The sequence below is a fragment of the Motacilla alba genome, chromosome 12 (assembly GCF_015832195.1).
Source record: "Motacilla alba alba isolate MOTALB_02 chromosome 12, Motacilla_alba_V1.0_pri, whole genome shotgun sequence".
Taxonomy (NCBI): Eukaryota; Metazoa; Chordata; class Aves; order Passeriformes; family Motacillidae; genus Motacilla; species Motacilla alba.
The window spans coordinates 13814776-13829707 of record NC_052027.1 but is presented as its reverse complement, the minus strand read 5'-3'; the positions used below and the strand labels follow the sequence as shown (position 1 = coordinate 13829707).

At 40.5% G+C, this 14932-nt stretch overlaps 2 protein-coding genes across 3 annotated transcripts; both read right to left on the bottom strand.

Moving 5' to 3' along the window:
- Nucleotides 1-1761: 1761 nt before the first annotated feature.
- On the bottom strand, nt 1762-10314 carry ACTR8 (actin related protein 8). Its single transcript, XM_038149443.1, has 13 exons — nt 10049-10314; nt 9679-9849; nt 8728-8838; nt 8366-8470; nt 7541-7714; nt 6967-7060; nt 6049-6181; nt 5561-5714; nt 4941-5036; nt 4259-4399; nt 3574-3838; nt 3117-3280; nt 1762-2463 (listed from the first exon to the last, which is right to left on the bottom strand). Exons 1-13 carry the CDS (start codon nt 10169-10171, stop codon nt 2320-2322), a joined length of 1875 nt encoding a protein of 624 aa, XP_038005371.1. The 5' UTR covers nt 10172-10314; the 3' UTR covers nt 1762-2319.
- A 987-nt stretch (nt 10315-11301) lies between these two features.
- SELENOK (selenoprotein K) lies at nt 11302-14838 on the bottom strand. 2 transcript variants are annotated; one of them, XM_038149445.1, is made up of 5 exons: nt 14769-14838; nt 14137-14227; nt 13342-13422; nt 12654-12746; nt 11302-11582 (listed from the first exon to the last, which is right to left on the bottom strand). In XM_038149445.1, exons 1-4 carry the CDS (start codon nt 14785-14787, stop codon nt 12659-12661), a joined length of 279 nt encoding a protein of 92 aa, XP_038005373.1. In that variant the 5' UTR covers nt 14788-14838; the 3' UTR covers nt 11302-11582; nt 12654-12658. The 2 variants fall into 2 exon arrangements, with proteins under 2 accessions (XP_038005373.1, XP_038005372.1); XM_038149444.1 differs by lacking the exon at nt 11302-11582 and having other exon boundaries at nt 12650-12746.
- Between the last annotated feature and the right edge of the window lie 94 nt (nt 14839-14932).

Below are 14932 nucleotides of genomic sequence, written 5' to 3'. Positions count from 1 at the left end.
TGGTTATTCACACTCAAGCACCACATTCCAAACTTCTGAATAATTATTCATTAATGGAAAAGAGTAATTGCTCCCTGTGGAACTATGAGTAAATGTGTACTTGATATAAGTGGTCTTTAATCTTTGCAGTGGTTACGAATTCTTGAAACCAAACTGATGTGTGCTTGCAGTGTTGAAAAAATTTTGTACACTTTCAATGCTGTTATTTAGTAACCAAATAAAAACATGCATTAAACATGTGTAAGAGTATAGAAGTTTCATGAAGTAACAGAGCCATTTCAGCAGTTAAATAGGGGTAGATGTAGAGCACAAAACTCTTAAGTTCTTTGTTTGGAATGTGAAAAAATAGAGGAGTTTCCACTCCATTGTGAGGGCTCCTGCAGGTGTCCAGTATTTCACAGGTTTGCAGACTAGAAATTGGTGATGATATATCATCCCTTTGATACCAACTGCATCATACCCATGGCCTTTAAACAGAAATTTTGATAATTCTGTGTAGGTGACTATGCTGTTTTTAAATGCATGGATACTTGAATATTTATCATTCTCAAGTCAGTATTCACTGCAAACTAAGCTGAAACTACTAATTGCTTCCTGTTGCAATATTTATCAGGTCTAGTCAGCAGATTTTCCTCTGGATGTTTGAAAAATCTGGCAACAATAAATGTTTTGGCTATACAGATGTTTGAATGTTGAAATCCTGTCAAGATGCAGATGATTTTGGTCTTAAGTGAATTTATATATACTGGCATTGTCAAATTTTACTTTTCATCTTCCTCCTTTCAAGATTTATGCTTATTAGAGTAATACTGCACTTCAGGAATTTGTTATTTTGTAGCTTTTGCTCAGGGTAAAACTCTAAACAAAAAGGAAGAGAGGAGATGAGAGGATGACTGATGAGACCTCAGGTTGCAGGGGGAGGTACCTTCCAGTAAAATGGGAGGAATTGGCAGGGAGCAGACTCAGACTGATATGCCTTGTTTCTTCCCAAGCAGGGAAGAAAATTAAGTAAATTAAGTAACCAACAAGTCCAATATTGATGATTTATCATTTTGCATTGCTTTTTAGCACATTTTCTATGTATGGATATTGGAAATGACAATGCCCACAGAATTATTGAAATTTTCTCCAAATTCTATTAAAATACACATAAACAAATGCATACATCCCATATATTGGTAGGTATTTTTATGATAACTGATAGCTTTTAGAGACTTGTTTCAAAGTGATTTTTTTTCTTTTAGAGCTCCTCACAATCAATTCAGTTGGAGGATGTGAGTGATTTCTCCTTGCTGGTCTACTTGTGACTGTGTCTCATTGCCATCTCAGACAGAGGTAAGAGTTCTCACCTTCTTGAGCTTTTGTATGCTGTAGTTTTGCTGCAAGCATCATCTTAGATCAGGTCATATGAAAGAGACTGCGTTTTAGGTATTATTGCAATAGGAATGCTGTCAAGTTAGTTCAGGAAGCTTCAGCATTTCTGTTCAAACCAGTCCTGTGGTTTTGAAGGCAGCTGCCCAACCAAACCAGGTCTGGTTGATGTTGCAGGGTGGTTGAGGAGTGCAGCCTCACTGCCCTCAGGTGGAATGAACTGGAAGAGGTGCTGGCTGTGTAAAATTGCAGCTAGGTCTTTTGGTTGTATTATATTGATTTTTGTAAAATAAGGGAAAAAGTGGATTCTACAATAGACAATGAAAAACTAAGAGGTTTTGATGATAAATACAGGGCAAGAAAAAAAAATATTCCACTTCCAAATTCCTTGTCTTTCCACTGAATAAAATAATTTATTACATATGTAAAATACAAACAGTGACTCTAATTTTAGTTCTTCATTTCACTTTTACCCTAATGCTCACTTATATACCAACTTCATCTCCTGGTAACATTAGAGTAGCCATCAGAATATTACATTAAACCCACAGCTGCACTCTTCAGCTGTTGCTTCTGTGTACATGTTTCTGGAATGACTCTTGGCTTAACATGTCTCACATAATATTTCATACCTTAAGTTCCTACATTGTGCAATTTTAACATACATTACCTGTATAATATAAATATAGTTACTCTGGAGATGACAGTGGTACTCTGTATGCAGAATTCAATGCATACAATTTAAAAGACAAAGGGTAGCTGAAGTCAAATGAATTCAGTAAGTCTTTTTCTTTTTTACAACACGTCCAGAAAAATCTCAGCTGAAGTTAATAAAATACAAAAAATATGTATCAGCAGAAGATCAATTCATGTGCACTGGGAAAAAATGGCATTTGGGGAAAGGAATCTTCAGTGCAGTTCCTGCAGGTTCCTCTGTAAGCACCTCCATTACCACACAAAGGCAGCTCGCTCCCGTAACATCCTGACACCGAAGCGCTGCCACTCCCTCTGGTATATCCACAGCTCCTGAGTGGTGTCCAGACAGGCCAAAACTGCCCCTCCTTTCCAGGCAATTAAACGTGGATCCATATCCTAAATTCAAAACACAGATTGCACACAGTCATTAGTCTCATTTTGCATCGTTCTCCAAAGCTGTATCCTCTTTTCCCAACACTATTCACCAGTTAGAATCTGGTGGCGTAGGAGAAGAGAAAAGTTCTTCAGTATTAACCAGGAAAAAGTACTGAGATAAAAACATTTAATTGATATTCAAGATGCTTTGAGAAGTTTTTGTTTTAATGATGCTTTCTAAGTCCATCATGAAAATCTTGCCTTCAGTAAAGGAGGCTCTGAAATAGATGGAAGTATATTTACAAGTTTTGCCTGATTAATGCCAAATGAAAATTAATCTCAATGCCTGTTTTTCTATTATCTTTACAGTACTAGAAATAAAAAAAATCACAATTTCTTGCTGAGGAGACAGGTTACCTTCATGGGCCAGTACTAACTGCTTCTTTGAGAAGAGGGTCTTGAGCTAATAAACACTTCAGTGATCTGCACCAGTCACACTCTTGCTATGTCTCTAACTCCCTGTCTCTGACCAGCCAGTGCTATGTTATAGGCTGAAAGCTCCCTTAAATCTCAGATTTTCAACTACTCTGGGATTTTAAAAGCATTTTTTTAACCTTTCAAAAATTTCAACCAATCATAGTTTACTAACTACTTAGCTATCAGTTAACAGTTACCTTGGGTCTTGTGATGACCTCAACATTTTCAACAACTCTTCTGAAAGAAGGTGGCATTTTGTTGAGAATTCGGTGTTGAAGAAACTCTTGAGCTTTATGAAACATAAGGCCTCCTCCCACTACTAGGATGGAGCTGTACATCTTCTTTTTTGTATCATCAGATGCTGGAATGAATGAATATACAGAAATACATCTGTTTTTTAAAGTTATTATGGCCTTTATTACAATTAATTTAGTGCACGTCAAACTAGATAGAAACTGATGGTTACTTTAAAAATTCTTCTATTCCTTGGATACATAGCTCAAGAAACATCAACAAAGATGCAAGTATAAGAAACAGTGTAGCTACTCTCCAGATGATAAAACCTAGGGACACATCTTTCTTTGGTGAAATATAGGAGTTACATAAATTCACCCTGAGGTCTATTTCACTGACTGGTACAAATGTAACTCTTACCACAGCAGTCGATACTATGAAGGATGGCTTTGTCCAGGCCCAAGGCTTTGCCTTCAAACTGAGAAATAGCAGTTTTCCTGGACATGTGTGCAGTTAAAGGTTCATCTGAATCATTGCCAGGTATCATACAGTCACCCTGGGAAGAGCCCAGCTCCACTTCTTGTGGGTACATCCTCTCTGAAATGTCTGAGGATTGGCCCCTCAATTCTCCCTCAAATGCGCCAGGCTTTGACATAGATTTTCTGTCAGCTGTAGCTTTTGCAGACTTAAAAATGAGAAAACAAAAATGCAAAAAGGTCACAGCAGGTTACAGAACAGTACAAAGACTTAACTAAGCACTATTGTACTTCCCTTCACCTTTTTGCCCAGCAAGGTCAAGCCCTGCATTATTGCCTCCTCTAATTTTCATTTTAATCCTCATGTTCTAAGTAAGGGCTTATTGTGAACTCCATCTGATTGCTCAATCCCATAATAGAGGGATCCCTTCTTAGACTTTTAAAATGCACACTTCTAATTAAAGAACTGTTTAGGCATCTGTAACTACTTACTTTAAATTTATTCTTTAATACTTCTGACCAAGGTAACAAACTCTGGTTTCTGAGATGAGCTATTGAGTCCTCATTTTATTCCCCAATTAAATGACAGTTAATGAAAAAAAAAAAAAAACAAACCAGCAATCACACACCTGCTCCTGCTTACTTTGTGTGGCCAGCAGATAATGTTCATCATGAGGATCCTCAGGATCACCTTGTGACCTGTGCTGCAAAATTGTCATTTTTTGTCCAACAATTCCAAAAGTTGCTGGATAAAACAGAGCCATGGGAGCCTGAAGAGAGATTTGGCATGGTTTTACTACAGTATTCCTTCTTTTGGCATTTACTAGAGAAAAAAGTCTCCTTCTATTTTTCTCACAATTCAAAATTAAATAGAGATTTTTTTTCCCAGGTGATTTGTAAAATACCAAAGTGTCTGTTTTTTATAATTAAAAAGTATCCCAAAAAATATACTAGTTTCTTTACAGATTTAGCATTGTATGATAAACAAGTACTCAAATATAGATTGTTACAAAATTAGAAAATTCAATGGTGAACTGAAAAACTTGCAAATTTAACATTAATGCTTTGCACTTGGAGGACTATTATCATATTTAGATGAAGCAACAACCATTGTGGCTAAAGCTACTTAGAAAGTCTTGGGTATTCACCAGTGCTGCCTTAGGCCCACTTATCCATATAGGAATTAACTTTATCTACAAACATAGTTTAAGAACAATCCATAGATCACGTGGTCTTAGTAGCACTGACTGATCCAAATTGAGGCTCTGAGTCTGAATGATCATTATACTTGTAATTTTATTTAAAAATCACCTGTAATTTTTCATCCCCTAATCGGAACTGGTACAATAAAGCTGGAGAATCTGGATGTCGAATTTGGAACTCGTGATCTTGTAATCCAGAAATATCCTAAGGTAAGAAACAATGAAAACAAACAAAAAAGTATCTTTTATATTTATCAAGCGTTCAATCTATTTAAATGCAGAAAACAGCAAAAAGTAACAAAACTCTCTTCTAACTATGGACTTTATTTAACTATTCTTGAGTTTTAAAGTCTTTTCCATGTAGTATGATGTGCCAGACAGCTTTCTACACACCTAAGCCTCTACAGTGAGGGTTTTGCAGGAAGAAGAGACCTGCTGGCAGATCTTACAGAACTGAAGTTGAAAACCAGCAAGTATGCAACTATTATCAGCTTCTTTCAGCAATAAGAACAAAGAAATTATCTTTCTAAGGGTTGGGATTCCTTTCAGCTAGAGGAAAAACAAACCAAGTTACAAACATTTCAAGTCTAAAGCTTCTACAGCTTTTGCCAGTACTCTCCTGAGTAAAATATTTACAATTAACTTGGACTCACAAAAAGGCTCCCCAGAGTAACATTCTGTCAAAGAAAAAATAATTACTTGGATAACACACGATTTTCCCCTTCTCACCTGATCCAGATGACAAAATGTCTCCTTTAGGTGCTGAAGCAGCAGGCAATCCAACTTATTAGTTAACTGGCAGTCTCTGTATGGGAATCCTGCTCGTTGCATAAGCCAATAAAAACACCTTGACACATCAGATCCCCCATATGCAAGGCACAGCCTAAAGCACAGAGAAGACAAAGATCTTTTTATGTAGTTGCTGAAATACTGGCTGACTGCAGCAATAGGGAGAGGAAGTCTAGGAAGATTTTAGACATGCTAGGATCATGACTTCCACAGAGTTTGCAGAACACAGTATTGGTTCTGATCAGATCTGCCTGCTTTCTTCTTCTAAAGGTAATTCTTTAAGGTTCATATCATTACAGTTGTCTTTGTTAAATGCATCAGAGTAAGAAAACCCTTATATTGATAGAAATTTTGTCTCCTTTTAGAAGTCAAATCTTTGGTAAGCAACTAAGTCCATGATTCTAATAATTCTGCACACTCTAAGGTACCTGGTATTGCGATGGGAAACACCATCTTCCACACAGCAAACACTTGTCTTCTGATCTCCCACATCTACAATGCATGCACTGCTTAAACCACTTCCAAAGGTGGCACAGACAGACTCCTGGTGAACAATAATTCCTAGCAACATGAGAAAAAATTATATTAAATTTATGCCAAACTTTACAGTCATGTTGCTGACATTTAAAGGACATTTGATGTCTCCTCAAGATCTACAAATAGCCTGACTGAAAGCCTGTGTATTTAGTGAAGATGGGGTGGGGGGTACTTAGATATTTTTTTTGTTGAATAAGGCTTTAAAAGTGCTGAAAAGAAGCTAAGAGCAGGGTCAAATGATCCTTTTTCTACAAGATTGAAGGTGTTGTCTTCAAATTGCAAGTATTTTTTTAATCTGGTAGTGCAAGGTCTTAGCTACCAGATGTATGTAAAGTGTTTTCCTATTTTTTTTCTGGTTTTAATCAAATAGCACTATTATTAGCATTTCAGATACAGTCTTTAAGTAGTTATGAAATAAAATCCAATTTGACCCTCTGTTTTCCCTATAATCCATCTCTACAGAGTACATTTGTGTCACAAGCCCATACTGAAACCTGGGAAATACCAGAGATTCCAGTTTGTTCTTCTAGACAGTCATGCATTTTAGAAATATTTAAGAAAACAGACTGCTGCTGCTTTTACCTCAGCTGAATGAGAAGGTCATTCCCACAGCTGGAATGCATAACAGCAAACCAAAAAACTTGTTTCAATATTAGCCAACCATTTTGCCCTTTTAAAAGAGATAGCAGATATGTGATTGGCAAAAAGTGAGGGTGCTAGTCCCAGCTAACCTGAGACTAGCAAAAATATGCCTTAAAAAAATCCTTATGCAATTAATCAGTAAGTACTTGCTTCATTATGGTTTTTACCTGAGAAGCCCATCTTCATTAGGATCATATTTACCAGTTCTTTCACGTGTTGTTTATTATAGATGTCTGGAATCAGTAAAATGCATCTGTAGTACTGAAGACAAGAAGAGTAAATTAAAGCCAGCTCTCAAATAAAGTTTGACATACAACTTATTAAAAAAACCCCAAATTTTAGGAAAGGGGAAGGTTTTTAATACTTTAAAAAATATAACCATTAAAATGTTTAAAAGTACATCAGGCATGAGACAAACACCTACTTGGCAAGGATAAGTAATTATACAAGTACTAGGCAGCCCTTCCCCAGGTGCCTCCTTTACCATCAACAAAAAAAACCCCAAAGACTAAGACTGAAATGTCTACCATGGGATTTCTAAACATCCTTGTCAGAAGTTCTATCAACAGCTTTTGTCTTAAAGACATGGACAAAATTCCAGATGAAGTCTTGGGAACACCAGCAGAAAGAAGGTATTAAGGATAGCACCAGTAAGAGGCTACCAATACCAGCAAGTTGCTTCTCTTTTATACTAACATTTAGAGAAGCCCACACCACGAAAATGTGCTGTTCACAGCTCACCTTTAGGTCTTTCAGTGGTATTTCCAGGTATTTTTGGATTGCATGTGACCATATAACTTCCAGGTCTGCCAGTACTGCAGTGAGGGAGCCACCAGGTCCTGCGTGGAGATTCAGCTGCCCCCTTCTAATGGGCCAATGAATGTTATAAGAATCTAATGGATTAACATACAGTGCCTGAAAATGAGAGATGACATTCTGGGCATTGCTTTTCCCAAAAAACCACTAACAAAATGAGTAACAACTGGGAAGAAAAGTATTTCAGAAGCAAATACAAACCACTGCAGAGCTCAGACTGATGTAACAGCAATACAGCAGATTTCTTTGTAACGGGGCTTGATTATAAACCATTAAAATAAAAAGACAGCCAATACATTGTTTAAATTGTTTGAATGTTTTTGTCCACAGACAACTAGTGAATATAAAGGTATATTTTTCCATTACCTCATATTAGAAACTAAAGTAATTTAAACACTTTGAAGCCCATAAATATCAAGTTACTCAGCAGCAATTTCATGTAGTGATACTTTTATCAGTTTCTTACCTTTTCTCTGAATTATGCCGTATGGGTAAAGTTCTCACCTACTCCCTGCAAAAACCCTAATTTATAGCAGCAAAGGATCCAAGATACTTGCTAAGCAAATGGGGGAAGCCCTCTTGTCTTGCTGAATGATAAAAAATACTCAGTTCCTCCACAGTAAAGTTTTTCAGTTTTGCTTGGTTAGCTTTACACATCTTTCAGTCTGTTCTAACTTATAGTAGACTGCAACTGATCAATGGCTGCATTAAAACACACGAAGCCTCATTCAGCAGGAAAATCAACCTTACCTCTTCTCCTACCAAAAATTCAGGATGATTTGATGTGTTTGTCCACTTGGCCCCAGAGCTGTGATCCAAAATGGCAGGCCTCATCTGTCTGTTGTATGACCTGGCCTGAAATGTAACCAAACCAAATCCTGTTGATAAATATTTCACCGGTCACTTTTTATGCATGGAAGAAAAATTAAATACCCCTTTGAACCCAGCCCTTGAGGAAAAACTTATAATCCTAATTTTCTCATGTTTTTACAGTTAGGTAACGCACTAGCACCTATGCATATTTGGTCTAGAAATCTTGTCCACTGAAGCATAGCATCTCACCCAAGGATTGTGTGAATAGACAATTTAATAAGACCTTAAGAATGAGTTACCTGATCAGGTGACACTGGTATGCGCCTCGCTCCATTCGACATCTTTTTGGACCATATTGCTTGGTCCACCATTTTAAGGCCATTTTGTCTCTGCTCAGTACTTTCAGGTTTCTAAGGAAAAACCCCAAATATGCAAGGTAAATACTTTCAAACCACATCTCTATACTAGTAATATTGAAGCTATTAGGAAACAATGAAATCATTACTGATTAAATTTAGGTAGACAGTAGAAAGGACAGATGTTTGTACAATCCAAAATTGACTTATGCTCATTTTTAAAGAAATTAATTTTTATATTAGAGTTCCCAACACCTATTCAAGTCAACTTGAATCTTTTAACTCCTTTTAGTGGCTGCTGGGCTTCATCTCTAGTGATGTGCTCAGGCCATTATCTACTTAACTATAGACATATGAAATAGGGCAAAAATGTTTAAACAGATCTCAATAATTTAATGGTGAGGTTTAATATTAGAGAAGTTAGTTCGATTTTTACAGATTCTGACTACAAATAAGATTATTACATATGTCTTTTGACCAGGCTGGACTAAAATGACTTGCTGTGTTACCCAAGTCACAAACTAACTAGTAACCAACACATTCACAAACGGAGAAGTATGATTCGAATCTTACAGCTGGCATTCCACCAGAAGAAATACTGAGCGTGGTACCAGACCATAGCACAGGGAAATCAACATGCACAAACCCTCAACCTATCAATTCCTTAGGTTTAGTTCATCGCAAACAAATCAAACAAAACGCAAACACAGACTGGTCCAAGCCTACTGACTTCAGTAGGTGGCATCTACAAAAAGGGTGAAAAACAGGAGATGCATTCTCCTCTGGAAAACCATGAGGGATGAAGGGCACATATGCACTGCACAACAAACCAAACCGCCCCAGAACAGGCGATGGACGCGCGGATTTCGGCGAGGCGGGGCCTGAGGCGCTTACATTGAGGCCGTCCCTGAGGAGCCAGCTGTCCCTGTAGGCCGCCTGGCCCGGCTGCTTGTGCCGCCGCGCGATCACGTGCGGGATGCCCGCGGGCAGCGTGTCCGTGGCCCGCCCGAGCCGCAGGGTGGTCGAGCCGGGGTGGATCACCACGATGAAGTTGCTCTGTATTTGCTGAAAGCAGCACAACGAGCACGGAGTCAGAGCGAGCCCCCAGGACCACCTGGAGCCCTCCTGGCGCTCCCGCACCCCGCACCCCCCCCCCCCCCCCCCCCCCCCGGCAGGCCTTTAAAAGGCTGAGCCCGAGCCGGGCCCGCCTCAGCGGGGAGGGAGCAGCGCCCGGCGGCGGCCGCCGCTCGGCTCCGGGCCTCACCTCCTGCAGCGACTCGGGCACGGCGGCGGGGACGATGGGCCGCTTCACGCCGCGCTGCTCGCGTTCCCGGTCGCGCTCCTTGTCCTTGCCGTTCTCCGCCTCGCCTTTCTCCGCCTGGGTCATGCTCCGGCCGGGCGGAAGCCGCGTCTGCGGGGCCCGAGCGGCGCCGAGCCCGGCGCGGGGCGGAAGCGGGCGGGCCCCGGCCCGGCACCGCCCCTCAGCAGGTACCGGGAGGGGCCTCGGCGGCTCCTGGGCGCTGCCTGGGATGGCCCCGCTCGTAGCGGAGTGCGGGGCTCCTGCCCCGGCGCTGAGGAGCCCAGCAGCGGCACGGGGAGCCTGGGGAGCGGCCCCGCCGCTGCCGCGGGTCTGGTGGAGCGCCAGCCAAACGCTGTCAGCTGGGCTGGTACTGCTGGAGGGGCTGCAGGAGGGACATACGGCCCTGGAACAGCTCAAAATACTCTATACAAAGGCTGTACTACAGCTGGGGTACGTGGCACAGCTGTAAGAGGCTAACGATGTGGGCAGTGAGCTCCTCTATAAACTGTGCAGAGAGGATGTTTGACTCGAGCTGGGGGAGATGTGGTTTTTAAAGGCTTAAAGTTGCTGTTACACAGCCGCGTATAAAAGAGTGGAATTTTGTGTTTGGTAGGCGTGGTATCTGCTGGAGTGGCTTGTTAATTGAGGGCCATTGTTGATTTCCCCGCTAAGGAATACATTCAGTGCAAGAACAGTGAGAAACTCCCACCCTGAAAAGGGGTACATCACATAAAAGATAGTTACTCTTTGAAAGAAATAACTACTCTGGGATAGCTGTCAGTATTTGAGTTGACCTCTTTTCCTCATGTAGTAAAAACAACTCCGAATTTTATTGTAAAAAAACCCCAAAATTTGTACAGTAAATGTTTTTACACGTTTCAGTAAGTTTATAGAGGAGAATGAAGCTCTTTCAAGAGGTGTTTCTGTTATAAAAACCATTATGGACCTTAGTGAAGCAAGGGTTGTAAAACAAAGTAATTTGTTAACTGCATTTTTGAAGTGCTTTTAGAGTATCATTAATAGAAGGAATATACAACAAAGTACAGAGTGTTTGTCCTGAGAGAGTAAGTACAAAAGCTCTTAGGAAGTGCTGCTTTGACTCTAGAGGGACCATCTCTGTCAACTATAAATATGTATTTTTTTTTTCTCATCCAAATAGCAGAAGGCTTATTGTACTCAGATTTTTTCAGTTTCTAAAAATGATGAGAAAATCAGCCTTGTGACAAGCCAAATATAATTTACTTATAACTTTGCAACTACAGTAAAATGTTCAGAAACTATACAAAGACTTTAGACAGTAAACACGTATTTAATGAAACTGTGGTTCAGTTACACCGGATCCTTGAGGAAGGAGTTCCCAGTACAACTTCATTGATCTGCTTCTATCACAGAACAGTTTCCAGTCAGGCATACACATCCCCATTTGGTCCACCACTAAACTCTTCTTTTCATCTGGTTGATGTGTATGCTTGTGCCTGCCTCTTCAGCAGGCGTTTACCTAAAAGATAAAGTAGTAAAGGTACATTTCAAGAAGCCTTTCTTTGTGAGATAAAATTAAGTAAAGAAATTTAAAATACCATTGCTTTTAATTTAGTTAAATGAGACATGCTAAAGAGTTGCTAACTTTATTTCTGAGCAGGTTACACATTGCTGTGATTACCCAAAAGCCATCTCCACAGTCTTTGTTGGCCTTCTATCTACTCAACAAGAAAAAAACACCACAACGTCCTGGGGTTTTTCTCCCACTTGGAAGAAGCTCATCCTTGTTCCAGTGAACTGAAATACTGGTTGCATGGTATATGAACTTTTTCCTACAAGGTTTACAGGTATTAGCCACCTGCATGGGTTGTTTTCCCTTGTAACTTTTATTATAGTAACAATGGGAGTGACTGATGAAAAACAAGGACTGTTTACTTAAGTCTTAAAGTAAATTAAACCATACTGTAAATATACTCAGTGTCAGCTGTAACTCCCAGCAGCCAAACGAATTATTAAACAGACTTAAATATCAGGTAGCTGTAAGAAATTTAAAACCTCTTTTAATTTTACCTCTATTTTTAAGCAATTCTGATTTTTACACTTTAATGGAATTCAAGATTGGTATGGCTGTATCATTGTAATGGGGGAAAAACCCCCATTTGTACTGTCTTGTAACAACTTGATATTTTCCTTTCTTTTCTGTTGAGAAATATCAGCTTTAACCAAAACCCATCACATGTCATATAACCATTAGAAATGCAAACAAAGCATTTTCTAACAATCTGATCTTTAAATTTGCAGCCAAAAAAGATGAGAAGCTATAAATAACTTATCAGCTGTGCTCAAAAATCTTTGCCACACTTTGTCTATCAACTTCTGTGCAATTAAAAGTGAAAGCCCACCATTCCTAAACCAAAATCCTTTTAAACATCCCTTCCTCCTGCTTTTTCATAATTTTGATTATTTTCCTGTTTTGGTAACTTTTGCAGCAGGATGACAAAACACTCCATTCTACCTTAACACTGAATTAACACTGCTATTAAAAAAACCCCAAGCCCTTCAAAGTAGGATGCAGCAGATTTGGAATTACCTTCCTCATCCACCTCCAGCCATTGGTGGTGGACTGGGGCCTCCACCCCAGTGATTTATTCTGCCCATCCTACGGCGAGGATTTGCTGGAGGCCTGAAAAGAAAGGAATTCTACCTTCATTAAACTTTTCAACAAGAAATACAATGACACTGTCTCTAAATGTCAGTAGGGAGAAAGTCTGAACCGCTGAAAAAGTTGAGTTTCAACTGGAAAGCCTAAGAAAACCCTAACCCCACTCTCACAAAAATGCTCTCCTGTTTCATTACTGCTGTGTGATGTGAGAAGGCCACAGATCACTGATGCTTTTATAGTCCTACAAAACACTGAGGCTGCAGTGTTCATAGAAATTACAGCCCTATAGCAGTGTTTTGCTTTAGTTAATGTAATACAAGAAATGACTGCACTAATGCAAGTCAAATGCTGAGTACAAACATGTGTAAGAAAATAAGAATTTTAACAAAGATATACCTTGTCCCCTAGGCAGGCTTCAAAAATATTTTCAGAGAGTGTTTGTCTGTACTGCTATTGCAGCTGTCCAAAGCTGTGTATTGTTACCAACAATAGCCCAGATAACCACTTTAGCCCTCCTGCACAACCCAATTCAATGCAAGTCACAACTGTAATCTACTCAGATTCATGTCGCTTCACCAACATAGGGGAAAAAACTGTGTGAATATGAAAAAAATACCCTCTTCCATCATGGTATCTTGAATAGGAGGACGATGTGTAGCCTCTTCTTCTTAAATCTGGTTGAATAATGCTCTGGAAACTGAAAAATTAAAACAATGGTTAGGTGAATTAATAGCTAGATATACTTTTTGAATATTTTGATTGGAAGATAAGAAATAGCCTGAAAAACAGTAAGTAGTGCTCAGGAAGAACAGTGTATCTTCTCACAATCACTGGTGTTTAAATCTTGGCAATTTGTTTCCTACATATGAAACTAAACCTGAAATAATTCCAAACTACAGTGAAGCTAAAACTATAAAATCTAGTTTTCTTGTTATTGTGCAAGAAATGCATAAACTTATAACTGAAATCACTAAGAACTGTTGAATACATCACATGAACTTTCTGTTTATGTGGCTTTGATCCAAATTTGTGTTTACTGTGTGACTGCTTTTACATAGTCAGAATCTATTGTCACCAGTAGAAATTCTCCAAGCAGCTTAACTATTTGATCAGCTAGATCAGCAGATGCTTTTTAACAAAAGTGTATATTTTTTTTTAGTAACAAAATAGATGAAATGTAAGAAAACTCATTTGAACTGCCAATAAGTTAGAGTCACTTTTCATGCACTTTTTTGTTAAGTATACTGTGCTTAATAAACACAATGACATAGCTGTAGTGAAGTATTTATACATACGGAATGTTAGAGAGTAAATACAATGTTTTTATTGTTGTGTTACTGAGAGCATTGTGTAACTTCCACCTATGTCAAATCTAAAATGAAGCTCACCAAAAGCATTAAGTTCTACTTACAACAGAACCACAAAATCTGCTATTGACCAGAAGAAATCTGTTATAGATGACAACCTCCAGGGAGCCCGACTCTGGTTATCCAAAACTTGTCCTGTAACATATCCAGATACGAGACATCCAGTGACGTTCAGTGTATGACACTGTACACTACATTACACAAAACCAGATCTGCTAAGTCCAGAGTCTGCAGTTGTGACGGTGAAACTGCACTTCATGGCAGCGAGTTTCACATTCGGCAGGTGACTGCCCAAATACGTCAGCTAAGGGGTCAGCACGGCCACAGGGGCTCTAGGTCCAGAATACCCGCACAAAGTACCAGCGCAGAGTCTGATTCCCCGTAAGCGGTTAAAGTGCTGCCGTGTGACGCTCCCGGTATCTGCAGCACGCACTTGGACTCGTCAAAGTCCCCAGATCCGCTTTAGGAGCAGACCAGGCTCGGCCACAGGCCGCAGGGCAGCGCGGGGTGACGCGACACCGGCAGCTGCCAGACCCTGCCCGGCTGTCCCGGCAGCGCCGGGGGCGGCGCTCCGCGCAGCGCGGCCCCGGTGCCCCCGGTCGGTGCCCAGCCCCCGGCCCGGCCCCGCGCCGTTGCAGACGCAGACGGCGACTGCCCCGGCCCCCCGGCCCCTCACCGTTCGAGATGTACACCATGGCTGCCCGCCGGCCCGGCCCCGGCCCCGCCGTGCGCCTGCGCGGCCGCCGCGCGCATGGGCAGCGAGCGGTGACGGCGGCGCCCGCGGAGGAGCGGCCGCGGGGCCGTGGCAGTGCCGGGCTCCCCGTGCCCTCGCCTCAGGGC